The sequence below is a fragment of the Thunnus maccoyii genome, chromosome 10 (genome assembly GCF_910596095.1).
Source record: "Thunnus maccoyii chromosome 10, fThuMac1.1, whole genome shotgun sequence".
Classification (NCBI taxonomy): domain Eukaryota; kingdom Metazoa; phylum Chordata; class Actinopteri; order Scombriformes; family Scombridae; genus Thunnus; species Thunnus maccoyii.
This window is the reverse complement of record NC_056542.1, coordinates 20,474,105-20,487,547: the sequence shown is the minus strand read 5'-3', so window position 1 is coordinate 20,487,547 and position 13,443 is coordinate 20,474,105. Positions and strand designations below refer to the sequence as shown.

Below are 13,443 nucleotides of genomic sequence, written 5' to 3'. Positions count from 1 at the left end.
GGTATTTTGACTCACATTTTGCCTTTATCAAATATTGCACCTCCTGTGATTTGAAAATTACAGGCCATATTGTGATAAAATTTCAACTAATGGTTCAGCCCTACTTCATAACATGGACTGAAGGCTTTTTTCTCTTTGCATACATTTATCGCATTATGCTCCAACAAAGTTCAGTTTACACCTTCACAGGGGGCAAACACAAATAACTTAATATACATTTTCACTTATTATATACACATGTAATGTGTATCAGTATCACGAAACGTGAAACGAAAAAAACACTTTTAAATCAACATTTATGAGATTCAGATTACCTACAAATGGTCAAATGTTCACCTTAATTCCGAGCCAATCAAATGTAAAATACTAAGATTGTAAAGCCAGAATAGTGTTTTCACTGAAGCTTGAATGAGGAATAAAACCATGAGTCCGTGAGACGGTGTGGAGCACAGCCTGCTGGAGGACAGGAAGATGGTCACGTGATCGCGAACAGCGTGGTCAGAGCAGACGGACAGGTAATACTGTGGCATTCATGTGGTGTCGGAATAATCGGAAAAATGAGTTCCCATCTGGGTTCATTCACGTGAACGCCCCTTCAAGTCGGAAAGTCGGCGAAAATTTTGGTAAACGACTTGCCGAAAGTTGACGTCATATACACATAAACACGGCGGACGAAAGTAAATGTTTGGTTGATGGCAAGAAACTTCTTACTCACGTATTACATATCAATCTTTTGCTCACATGTAATTTGTAATATCCGTTGCTCATCAATTGCTTTCCACGTAGAGCGACCTAGATCAGTTAGAAAAGTCATTTACTAGCATTAACCCTGATATGAATGTACTGGTGCAGCAACAAGTCTGGGACAAAATAAAACACATCTCCTTTGTAGCGTTGTTTCCACATTATGACTGAAAAGCCAATGAACACACCGAAGTCGTAAGAGCGACTTGAACTCTATAGGGACCATCCGAGGAGCACATGAATGTAGCATAAGATTTAGGTCAATAAAAGACAAATTGGAATATGCTATTACCTTTATTACAATCTATAGTACTTTTACTAAGAAAATGAAGCTTGTGTGGTGTGCAGGAGAATCGAGACAAAAGGGCACTCTTCATCCCGTGAACCATTATTTTTTAAACAGGTTTGCGGTTACACCGGAAGTGAAAAGAGCCATTCGAAACGGTCGTGTCTGCATGGTAACCCCAGAACCGTGAAAACCCGCGAAATATCTCGCGAGAGTGATCATTTTAATCCATACCATGATCTGTCCCCGAGCCTAACCAGTACTTTTTTGTGCCTAAATACGACTATACCTAAATCACAGCGTTGTCACATCATAAAACATAATTATGTTGTACAACGCGCTCAACGAAGAAACAACGGGTACAAATCTCGCGAGAGTCGCAGATGTAGGGTAACCATCTAGACACGACCATTCGAAACGATCCAGCAGCAGCAGCAGCCTGCAGCAGGATGAGGACAAAGATTACACCTGAGCGAAAACAAACGCTGCTAGAAGACGGTTGGCTATCAAATAACATCAATGTTTACCCTCTCTTAAATTTTTCAAACCAATGTCGATGCGGAAAACTGTAGAATCTTTCATTTACCGAGTAGTTTTTCTTAGCTAGCTATGTTTTATAGAAAATATGACGAGTCCAGTATTGACTGTCTCGTAGCAGCGAGGATGCTCAGGCCTCTCATAACAAGATTTTGTCTGTCTAATCAATGACTATGGATGTCAGAGCAGTTCTGGAGTTTGCTACAGTTACCAGGGGCCTCTCACTGTTTTTACAGGTAGGTCTTTTGCAAGTTGGCTGTTGTAAATGTGACAAATTTGCTAATCTAGCATTACCAGCTCATACTAACATTACTTTTCCCTGAACGTTTCAGTCACCTTGACAGTAATATACAGTATATTTGTGTGGTAGATAATGAACAATGCTCTAGGGAATACATTCATAAGTTACTGCATATGCTAAGTGGCTCTAAGTGGCTGCACACCTGTGTAGTTTGTTTCTCATCAAAACTCTGCATATAAAGGCAATATATGTAATAAATAACATGTTTTTCTTCAGGCTGTTTTGAATGCTGCCATCCCTGACCATGATGCCGATGCATTCAGGCCCCCACGGACAGAGGAGCCTCTCTACCTGGACTCTGCAGTGGAGTGGTTGTTGGGCGGACTTTCTCACTGGGACGCCGAGCATTTCCTCTTCATTGCCGAGAGGGGATACCTCTATGAGCACAACTTTGCTTTCTTCCCCCTTTTCCCCGTCATCCTCCGAGGCCTGGCGGAGACGCTGCTGTGGCCCCTGAGCAGCTGGCTGAGTGTGCGGGGGCGTTTGCTGGTGGCTGTCGCTCTGGGGAACAGTGCCCTCTTCCTGCTGAGCGTGGTTGCCTTGCACGCGCTCAGTAGAATCGTTTTGCAGGACAGGCGTCTCGCTCTGCTCTCCAGCCTGCTCTACTGCGTCACGCCTGCAAATGTTTTCATGACCGCTGGGTACTCGGAGAGCCTGTTTGCCGCGCTCACTTTCGGTGGCCTGTTCCTCCTGGAGAAAGGTTTCACCTTCCGAGCCTGCCTGGCTCTCAGTATAGCCACTGCAGCACGATCTAACGGTCTTGTTAACATAGGATTTCTGCTGTATCTTCCATCACTACACGCCATTTCCCAGATTCGTGTGTATCGCACAACAACAAAAGGCCACAGTAAAGTCTTCCACTACATCTGGGTCATCATCCGGCTCCTGCTCACCTCTCTTCTGGGAACTGCAATTATTGCCCTTCCCTTCTGTGCTTTCCAGTACTATGGGTATAGGACGTTTTGTACACCATCAGTCTCCTTAGAGCGGATCCCCCCTGCACTTCTATCGCTGGCTGAACGGAAGGGCTACCGGGTCCCAGATGAAAATAGTCCTCCACCCCTTTGGTGCATGAGACCCCTTCCCCTGCTTTATTCTCACATCCAGGATGTGTACTGGGATGTGGGCTTCCTCCGTTACTTTGAACTGAGGCAGATACCAAACTTTATTCTTGCTCTACCCATGGCTACTCTCGGTGTAATGGCAGCTTATGCTTATTTCCAAGCAAATCCAGAACTGTGTCTGAGACTTGGACTTTGGGAGACAGGTGTAAATAAAGGACATGACAAACCCATACCGGGATTCTTCAACCCCAGAGTGTTTGTGTATATTGTACATTCAACAGTACTCCTGGTGTTTGGGACCTTGTGCATGCATGTGCAGGTAAGGAAATCACATTGTAAGCTTCTTGTGGAATCTGTTTTATAAAATATGTGATGAACAACTGTTAATTTCCACTCATTGCTCATTTAACTCTGCATTTCTAGGTTCTAACCAGGTTCATGGCCTCCTCGTCTCCTGTGCCCTTCTGGATAAGCGCTCATCTCCTCCTCCTCAACGAGCCACTTCTTCATCGAAGGAAAACATCGACGCCCAACATACAGATGCAGACACATTCCAGAAATGGATGCAAGCATACACCTCAAAACCCCGTCATTGCACTGCTGCCACACTTTAAAACTTGTTCTCCCACTACACAGAGCATACTGGGATACTTCTTCTCTTACTGGGTGCTGGGCCTCACACTGCATTGTAACTTCTTGCCATGGACTTGAATTTAGACATTAGTCTAAGCATTAAATGCAAATTTTCTATGTAGAATTGGGCTTTATTCCAAATTATATAAATCCACATACAGGTGTTTTTACACTACATCAACAGTAGATTTTTGTTAAACCAAAGATTGGTAAATTGTTTGTTGCAATAGCATTAAAAGGAATTTGTCATGAAAATAATAGGTTATTTAAATAGCACAATTTGTCAGTCACTTGTATTTAAAAAAAGAAAAATCACTAACTTTTATTTGGGGAAAACAAATCTAAAGCCAAGTAAAGTATGAAAAATGCTGTGCCTCATATTCTTCTCATATTGCCCAGTCCTATATAGAACATTACATTTTTATGCAGATTTATTCATGCAATAGTCAAGAAGTTTTATTTGCACATCTTAGTTAAATGTCTTTGTAATTGTTTGAGAACAAACTTGTGTACAGTACAACTGAAACTTGACTGTTTACTGTATGGTTGTAAATCTTGGGAAGAACTGTGGTTGTACTGGTAAAATATATTTTTATTTCTTGCTGGAGCATTGAAATTTTAACTATTCTGTTTAATATTGCACTGCATGTTTGGAATAATTATTCCAGGTTTTATGTTGGGGCTTTTGGATGTGAATGAAAAAATAAAGTTGTTGTTTCCTCAATTTACTGAAGCATTCTTTTAAGTTCATTTAATTTTTTTATAAAGTTAATATTTTATGTGATAAATGTTAAACTGCCGTATATTGTTTTTGTAGTAAAGAACCTTTTGCATTGGCAAGACGGCCTTAAAGATTGATTCACACATAGTGTATGTACACCTGCAAGGCTTTTTCATGAGCAAAGTCATCTCTCCTCATAATGGAACAGTTCTCTCAAGGTGTATCTCTGCTGAACAGTCTAATTAGTTTTATATTTTACAGGATTACATTTCTTTGGCCTTTATTTTCAATTTATACTGTCAATATAACTAAGTCTCCATGGATCAGAAGTCAAATAATTACAACTCTGATAATGTGTTGCAATCATTAACATTCCCATGCAACAAATTTGACAAATACAAATAAATATGTCACAACTGACATACACACGGAGAACTGGCCTGGTAGTCAAACTCCAACTGTTAGGAAAGTTACACATTTTTTCGAGCATGTCTCAAAACATTACACATAGGCCCATATGTATATTGAAACAATTTTTGCTGGCTGTAATAATTTCTTCTGTTCATACTAGCCATTAAGACATCCCTTCCCAATATGCCTCCAATGAAAGAGATGGAGGACAAAATCAACAGTACACAAAGAAGGAACGGTACGTCAGGACATCAGACGGCAAAATATTCTACATTTGGCATGTCGTATTTGCAGGGTGTTATTATTGCTATATTCTTTACAAAAAGCAATTATGGTGTCTATCTTTAGGCTAGCATGTTTGAAATATTAGTCTATTCTTTTTGAACAATAAAATAGTAATAACAGAACTTGGACACTATAAACACCATATCTTGTACTGTCATGCAGTCTGCCTGTTCATAGTTCTGTATGACTATAGGTCTCTAGAGGAAAACTTTTTCTTTTTGGTCTATTATGAACAATTTTGCTTGTTAGAAATAAATTGTTATATTTTATTTACAGGCTTTAATAAATTAATGTGGTGAAAACATAATATTTATGGCTGCTGATGCCAGTACAAACAGATTAGAATTGTACTGGAGCTGCTGTTTGCCACTGATCTACAAATCATGTTAGTGTTCATTTGAGCCGTTTGCGCAGTTACAGATCTGCGATGAGTCCTGCGTGGTCACGTCTACATCCACGCTGTAACGTGCGTTGGCTGACGGAAACAAAAGGAAACGCGAACAATGGTAACCCTCGATTTGCGGAACTCTCGCAAGTCGCTTCAAAATATTAATGTCTCACTGTTTTATGGTGTGACAACGCTGTGGTTAAGGTCTGGTTAGGTTTAGGCACAAAACTCACTATATTAGGGTTACTGAAAGATCAGAGTTGGAGTTAATAATATTACTTGAAACATGGTGAGGGTTAAAGTTACTACCTCTTTATAAATCTCGCGAGAGTTCTCGCAAATCTAGGGTTACCATCTAGACACAACCCTGCAAGACGCTTGAATCGGAGCTCGTCTGTTTGTGTTTAATTTTGGACAAAAACGGCGAGTTACAATAACCAAATGACTATCAATATCTGTGTTTAGCTTTAATGTAACTACCAAAGATGGTAGTTAACCTTGAGTCAACTCGGATGCGGATTCAACTTGTAAAACTCAACTACGGAGAAGAATGTCTTTACTGGTTCGCTAGCTAGCTAGCGTTAGCATTCAGGATGGGAAACATCAAAATATCAGCCCCCCTACGATGACTGAGTCGTGACATTGTTGTCTCTCGAAAAAAAAAACGCGGCGAGAAAAGAGAGTTTCGTGTGTGCCTTTAGCTACCTCCGAGACGTGTCGAGGCTGTTTACATGATGAAGAACTGCGAGTACCAGCAGATCGACCCGCGGGCGCTGGCGGTGTCGCCGTCGTCGGCACAAAACCACACCGAGAAGAAAGCGCAGCGGCCGCGGAGGAAATGGGAAGTGTTCCCGGGGAAGAACAGATTTTACTGCGATGGACGGATCATCCTGGCCAGACAGAGCGGTGTCCTCCCTCTGACACTGGGCCTTATTGTTGTCACTTGTGGCCTTTTCTTTGCATTCGAGTAAGCAACCAGAAATATCATTTTTATGTATGTATGTGTGTGTGTGTGTCTGTCTGTCTGTCTGCGAGGCCTGAATGTAACTTCAAGGTCTCTGCTGATGATGTGCGTGTGCAGGTTGTCACTGCATAATCCTGTATTATTTGTATTTGTTCCATGAGAACACACGTAAGGATTAAAGGTTGTGTGACAAAGCTCATCTTTTTCTTTTTCAGTTGCCCTTTCCTGGTAGACCATCTGACCGTCTTCATACCTGTGATTGGTGGGGTGCTTTTTGTGTTTGTGGTCATCTCCTTGCTGAGAACCAGCTTTACAGACCCTGGCATCCTACCTAGGGCCACCCCAGATGAGGCTGCAGACATAGAGAAGCAGATAGGTAAGGGACACCCAGGAACTGCATACTCACTGTGGGACAGATGGGGTAGAAGAGCTTTGCCATATGGGGGAACTCTTGAGAGACTGTTTGTTGTTGAACTGCAGACAGAGACCTAAGCAGCTTACACTCTGTCAGTGTTGAAGAGTGCAAAAGTCAGACATTTTTTACTTGTGTTAATTTTTTTTTCCTTCCTCACTCACTCTTCACTTGATTGCTTTCTGGGTGAAATGTTTTGAACTAATGTCCCTCTAGTCTCTCAGTAAGTTTCTCCCTATGTGCTTCTCTACTTTAAGATACCTCAGGATCCTCCACGTATCGCCCTCCTCCGCGGACCAAGGAGATCCTCATCAACCAGCAGGTGGTAAAGCTTAAATACTGCTTCACTTGTAAAATGTTCCGGCCTCCTCGGACCTCCCACTGCAGCCTGTGTGACAACTGTGTCGGTAAGGATGTGGTGGGAAATTACCATTTATTCCAACTGCACTAATTAAACTTAACAACTTAATGCCTTTGCAAGGAGGAACATACTATACTGCTTCCTAGATCAATCCACTTATCTGTGTTTTGAAACAATACACTTACCATATATAGACTGAGGACCTTTACAACAAAATGATGTTAAATTCACATGAAATGTATGATTTTGGCAGCTGTCTTTAAATGAGCATCTTTATGTAAAAAAAGAAAATCAGTTTTATGCCTGTGTGTATCAGATCTGTATAGTTTGTGATTGAGTGGGTTGTCTTTACAGTATGAGGTCATCAGTTGGCAACATAAAGCAAGCAGTTGATTCCAGTTTGTGACTGTAAAGTGTCTCTTGCCAGACTGATGGGTCTGTCCTGTAAAGTGGAAAAGGAAAACCTTCATTTGATTATGTATTAATTTTAGGGTGAGGGTGATTGATTGAGAGTGAGGGTTAGTGTTTGTTAGATAATAGTAAGATAGTGCTCTTAACCAAATTTTAGTTTTGACTATGAAAAAGCATGGACACATCTACGTGCTGGAGTGAGTGTATCTACAGTGAATACAGCTCCATTAAAAGATGCCTGTATTGACCCTAATTCCAATCCTGCTGACTGACTCAGAAGATCTAGTCTTTTTTCCTCTGCTTCATTGATATGAATGATTTTATATAAGCCAGTTAGCTTTTAACCTTTACTACTGCTATACCTTATGACCTCTATAAACATGTCTCTAATGTCTTCTATGTATACTGTTTTCTCACCCTCAGAGCGATTTGATCACCACTGCCCGTGGGTGGGGAACTGTGTGGGCAAGCGCAATTACCGCTTTTTCTACAGCTTCATCATCTCTCTGTCTTTTTTGACATCTTTCATATTTGGCTGTGTCATCACACACATTACTCTGCGTAAGTATTCTCATTCAGCAAGAAGACAAATGTGCTCAGTTAGTAGCTGTCACGTAATTGTCCTGTTTTCCAAAGAAAAAAAACAAAACACATTTTTATGATTATTTTGTTTCCGCTTTGTCTGTTTTTGTTTCTCCAGGTTCTCAAGCAGGTAAAAGCCTTGTCCAAGCCATCCAGGAGAGCCCTGCCAGATATCCTTTGTACATACCGAATTTTCACATAATCAAACTATTTATGAGATTGATGAAGTCTTTTGACGGTGCTGCTGTCTCATGCCAAGAAATAACACAAGTTACATTGTTGACAAGGCATTTCCCGCTGCTCCACAGGCTTAGCTTGTGCCTAATAGGATCAGTGCTTTTAGGCAGATGGCTTTCCAGTTGTAGGTTTGCTGCCTCATGTCATTGTGTTGATGTCTCTGTGTGTTTTTCCTGAATTCAGAAAGAATACAAACATTGTTTGCTCTTTACTAGTTAGCAGCCATTACAGCATTTTTACAAATCATCATCATGTAATTTGAATCAAACATTTCATTGTCATACATTTCCAGGGAAGTTTCAAGTTTAAACAAATTAAAATTACTTGGAAGGTAACACAAAAATTCAACTAAATAGTTTAAGTATTCCTTGGAAAATGGTCTGCTGTGATGTGAAGTGTCTGTGTATGAGTTGTGGCCAAATTACACAATAACATGGTCCTTCAAGATGTTATTATAGCAACCATGTTGACACAGAAATATTACACACACTTATTCACCCTTGTCATAGATGTTGATCATGGCGCTCTAATTGCCATCACTCTTCAGTAATCACAGCGATGTTATCCTTCCTTGACTCTCCCTCGTGTACTGTGGTGGAGCTGGTGATTTGTTTCTTCTCCATCTGGTCTATTCTGGGCCTCTCAGGCTTCCATACTTACTTAGTAGCCTCCAACCTCACAACAAATGAAGACGTAAGTGCTCAAAGCCCAATATGAACACATTTCAATTCATACTTGTTAAATGAGTCCACTGACTGATAGCTGTCTGTCTATGGTAACTCTGCAGATTAAGGGCTCCTGGTCAAGTAAAAGGGGTGCAGAGGAGTCTGGGAACCCATACAGTTACAACAGCATTATAACCAACTGCTGTGTGACGTTATGTGGCCCTATGCCTCCAAGGTAAGTGATATCAGGAATACACATCCCATAAGGTCATGCCTCGCATGTCACACGCATTCTCTAGAAATCTAGACACATGTTCCTCTATTTAGTATCAGTGGAAATGCCTGAAGAACATTTCCTTGATACAGTTACAGTATTTGTTACAGCACTTTGTAATATAATTCTCTGTTATGTCCTTTAGTCTGATCGACAGAAGAGGCTTCCTGCCTCCTGATGAAGCAATCCCTGCTGCTTCCGCCTTGGAGATAGAGCTGCCTCCCTTCGCGGCCAAGAATGACACGCACATGGTAGGGTGAACCAGCTTGTGGTCCCTCCTGAGTCCTGATTGTCCCATAGCCCCTGTGTTGTTGTTAGCCTGCCCCCCCCCCCCCTCTCCCCCCCAGTGTGCCTTCTCCACTGTGTGTGTCCACTATTTCATCTTCAGACTTCCAGCTTCAGTCCATCAAGCAGAGTTGCTGACATGCTGAACTGTGAATCTTTGCCCAGTGTTATGAAAGTTGCATGTTTTATACGTAGTGTCTATGCAAACTAGATAGAATTGAATTTTTAATAATGAATGGCCTATTAAGTAGTCTGGAACAACATTACTAGGGCTCAGCTTACAATAGCTTTAAATTGACACATATGATAAAACCTCATGTTCATGTAGAAATGATTAAGCTTGACAATTAGCGCTGGCGTTGAACAGAAACCTCTGCTGAAGAGGTAATTTATCACCATGCAACATGCTGAAATAATACTGCTGTGTCATTTATTCTTTTAGCTTTAGAACAAAATGTCTTGGAAGTCACTTGTAACGCTGTCTGGCATCACTGAGCAGTTAAAATGCCAGAAAGCAAACACAGAGTTTTAACAGCTTGAAACTTAATCATTTGTTGCGGTCATTGTTGAGTTGCTGAGTTACCCTGTTAGACCGCTGCAGATATATTCTGACCGTTTGTGAGACAGTAAACACGTTTATTGTTGCACCTTTTTGATATCTGAAATCTTGTTTTTATGTTTGCTTATCTACATAGAAATTCAACATGTTGCTGTATCTACCTCCTTGTTAATGTACTACTGAGTTTGCTTGTATGTTATGGTGAAGGTGTATGCATACAAATTACTCAATTATTGCTTTATATTAGAACATGAAAAAGGTTTGCATAGGATTTATTTATCAGCACTTTATCACAGATTATTTGTCACATGCCTTAAATATTTTTGTCACTCAATATTGTCAATGTATCAAACTCCTTAGGTATATTATTAGTTATATTGCTTTATTTCTTTAAATCTGTGAAAGATCACCACTTTCACTTACTTTATTTTATCTAAAAAGCATAAGTGTTCTTTTATGTGTTAAATAAACATTATTTTTGTATTTTGGGATTTTGGTCTCTGTTTTAAGTTTATTTTGCTTCTTCATTTCTTCAAGTCTTCATGTGCCTGATTGCAGATATTAAGATGTTTGGCAAAGTTGTGTCTTCTGAGGTTTTTATTTTTTTTTTAATGATATAAGTATGTAAGATTTAATGCTCAGTGTTGTACTGTATCCATTCCACCCCGCTAGGAGGAGAACTGTCAGGATTTTGCTTTGTCCTGCACAGCCTGAAAGGCACTGCTGCATGTAGACGGTTGATGGTAAGAGTAGGGTCGAACGTATAACCAATCACAACATCTCTCCGCACGGCGCTCACTGTGATTTCTTTCATACTGTAGTTTGTGTTAACTTTTGCTGTCATTTCTTTCACAAGTCTTTAGAGGAATCTCGTATTTCATTTCTTGCATAATAAATCAAAGGGCAGTTGGGACAGATTTTGTGATTGGTTTGTAGTGATTGTGTGGATGGGTGCACTGCCTTACTTGTGATTGTGCATGCTTCACTTGCCACTCATTCGCCCTCTCATTAACATCTCACTCAGTACTGGATGGAGCTCGTCTTTGGAGGCTGATGATTTTTTTTTTTTTCCCTCTTGTCCTTCTCTGTAGTTAAGATGAAATGGTGTTCTCATCTGTATGGGGCTTTATTGTGCATGCACGGTGACGTGAGCAATCTGCATAAACTTTATCTCCCTTTCCACTCAGAGCCAGAAGAAACGCACAAAGAAGCAGCTTCACCACGCACATCTTTACCCTTCTTCCATATGGTCACATTCTGTTACCATTGTCTGCATCTAACCCACTTCCTCCATGCTTCTCCATATGAGTCTATTGACAACGCTGTCACCAGTGCGATCATTGCTTCCACTGTGCCGTGGATGAGCTCCAAACTAACCCCTTTAATCACATTGCAGAATTTTCCGTACATGTTTGTCCCGTTTTTTACTCTCGTGTCATTGCAGCTCTGCCTTTCACAACACAAACTGATGACGTTGCGCTTTTTCTCTGTTTTTGACGAATCTGTTTCTTCCTCTTCACGCAGTGCACTCAGAGCACCAAGGACGTGCTGGAGAGGATGGTCCACTCCTCTGACTTTCATGGCCTCTGCCCTCCTGGCACCCCAAAAACCACCCCCCTGGTCCCGGAGGTTTCCGGCAACATGGCACCCTCCGCAGAGCCTTCGCCCACAGCTGGCTGCACACGACAGCACGCCCACCAGTCCGTGGCCGGACCTTGCCCTCCGTTCACCAGAAGCAGCAAGAGGGACTCGCTGCACTCCATCAACCCGGCCTTCCGTCTGGCTTCTCCCTCACCGTCGCTTAGCCGCGTCACGCTGATCATGGGCGATGCACCTGATATTGGCTTTATTCCGCTGCCCTGAGGGCAACCAAACTTTTTTTTTTTTTTTTACAGTGGCAGTCATGCTGTGTGTTGTCATTTGGTATCTCAAGATGTCATTCTGATGAGTTGATGAAGCATTACTCAGAGGGTTTTTATGTTCTGTGAGTTATATAAACAATGTCTTACACGTACTTCAGGATGGAGGTTAAACTTAGTAACACTGGTAAGCACAATATAGAGATATTTTTTGAACACCTTTTTATTATAAGACACCCAGAACATGCCTCCTCATCCTCCACAGAACCTCAAGCCATACATCACAGCCGCAGTGTTTAATTTCCTGCTAATATCTTATGCAAACAGGTCTTTTAAATCTGGGAAGTACATCTGTGGATGCAAGAAGTGCAAAAACAAAAGTTTAGATTCACTGAACTGGCATGCTCAGGATAGTGAGCCATTTCAGGATCAATAACTGGAGAGTTAGCCTTATGTCATTTAAATCTACTTCATCCCATTGTCATCAGGTGGATCCAGTCTTTATATGAATAATCAGAGTTTGAAGGAGAAAGTGCAGTCTTTATTTTATTTTGAATCTTTGTATATCAAAATTTTTTGCTCTAATTTGTCATCGGTTCTGCAAGTCTTGTGCGTTTCTTTTGATTGTACGAGCTGTTTCTCTTTAGGAGACTGTAATGGGAAGAGGATACATAAAAGAGATCAAACTGAAATCTGACGCATTTCTCAACATATTTTCAAATGTCTACTTTGTCGCTTTATCTCATGTTGGTTGTCAAACCCACGTATTTAATTTAAATCAAAATCACATCTGCTGCTGCCTGCTGGGGCTTGGATTGCAGTATTTATAGCTGACACATTATTTCCTATTAATGTGATCTACTGGGATGCTCCCAGTACGAGTGGGCATCTGCTTTTTCTTCGCCTCAGGGCACATAAACAGCACGTTGCCCGTCACGAGTGTATTTGTGGTCACAGGCTTGATGTATGGACTGTTCCAAGCAGAGAAATATTTTAGGAATGTTCATGAGACCTCTTTACGCGCAGGGCTAGCTGTCAATTTCACGGCTGTGACCTTTTCCTGCTCTTACAGCGTGGAACCTGACCCCCTATATCTGTGACAGTGGAGTACAATTTCTTATGACAGTAAATGGCAGGAGTTAGTTTGAGCCACTAGGGGGCAGGATGCGAATAAGGATTGCAGTCTAGTCAGACAACAGCTTAGTAACTACTAGAAGAAAGGCCTTTTGATGTCTTATTTATTTTTTGTAACTGAACGTTGAAGCTGGACATAGGTTGTGAATTTGTGAAGAACGACTTCGCCATAGTCAGTAGGATCGTCCATTTACAGTCTGCATCAAGACTGTAGGTTGTGTAGACGATTACAAGCAGTGCTTGTATGAACAAACTTGTTTGTATTTTGTAGGATGTAACAGTGGAACTGTGACATTTGGTCAATAAAAATGATCGGTTTTGTTCACTTTT

The 13,443-nt window shown here is 41.1% G+C and overlaps 2 protein-coding genes across 3 annotated transcripts; both read left to right on the top strand.

Annotated features, from left to right (window-relative positions):
- Positions 1-1,166: 1,166 nt before the first annotated feature.
- On the top strand, positions 1,167-4,293 carry pigv (phosphatidylinositol glycan anchor biosynthesis, class V). Its single transcript, XM_042424854.1, has 3 exons — positions 1,167-1,803; positions 2,085-3,251; positions 3,356-4,293. The coding sequence occupies exons 1-3, from the start codon at positions 1,735-1,737 to the stop codon at positions 3,641-3,643; spliced, it is 1,524 nt and encodes a 507-aa protein (XP_042280788.1). The 5' UTR covers positions 1,167-1,734; the 3' UTR covers positions 3,644-4,293.
- A 1,157-nt stretch (positions 4,294-5,450) lies between these two features.
- zdhhc18a (zinc finger DHHC-type palmitoyltransferase 18a) lies at positions 5,451-13,443 on the top strand. Of its 2 annotated transcripts, XM_042424856.1 has the most exons (10): positions 5,452-6,337; positions 6,550-6,710; positions 7,004-7,153; positions 7,942-8,079; positions 8,219-8,270; positions 8,928-9,030; positions 9,125-9,237; positions 9,422-9,527; positions 10,793-10,863; positions 11,645-11,732. In XM_042424856.1, the coding sequence occupies exons 1-9, from the start codon at positions 6,102-6,104 to the stop codon at positions 10,832-10,834; spliced, it is 1,101 nt and encodes a 366-aa protein (XP_042280790.1). In that variant the 5' UTR covers positions 5,452-6,101; the 3' UTR covers positions 10,835-10,863; positions 11,645-11,732. The 2 variants fall into 2 exon arrangements, with proteins under 2 accessions (XP_042280789.1, XP_042280790.1); XM_042424855.1 differs by lacking the exon at positions 10,793-10,863 and having other exon boundaries at positions 5,451-6,337; positions 11,645-13,443.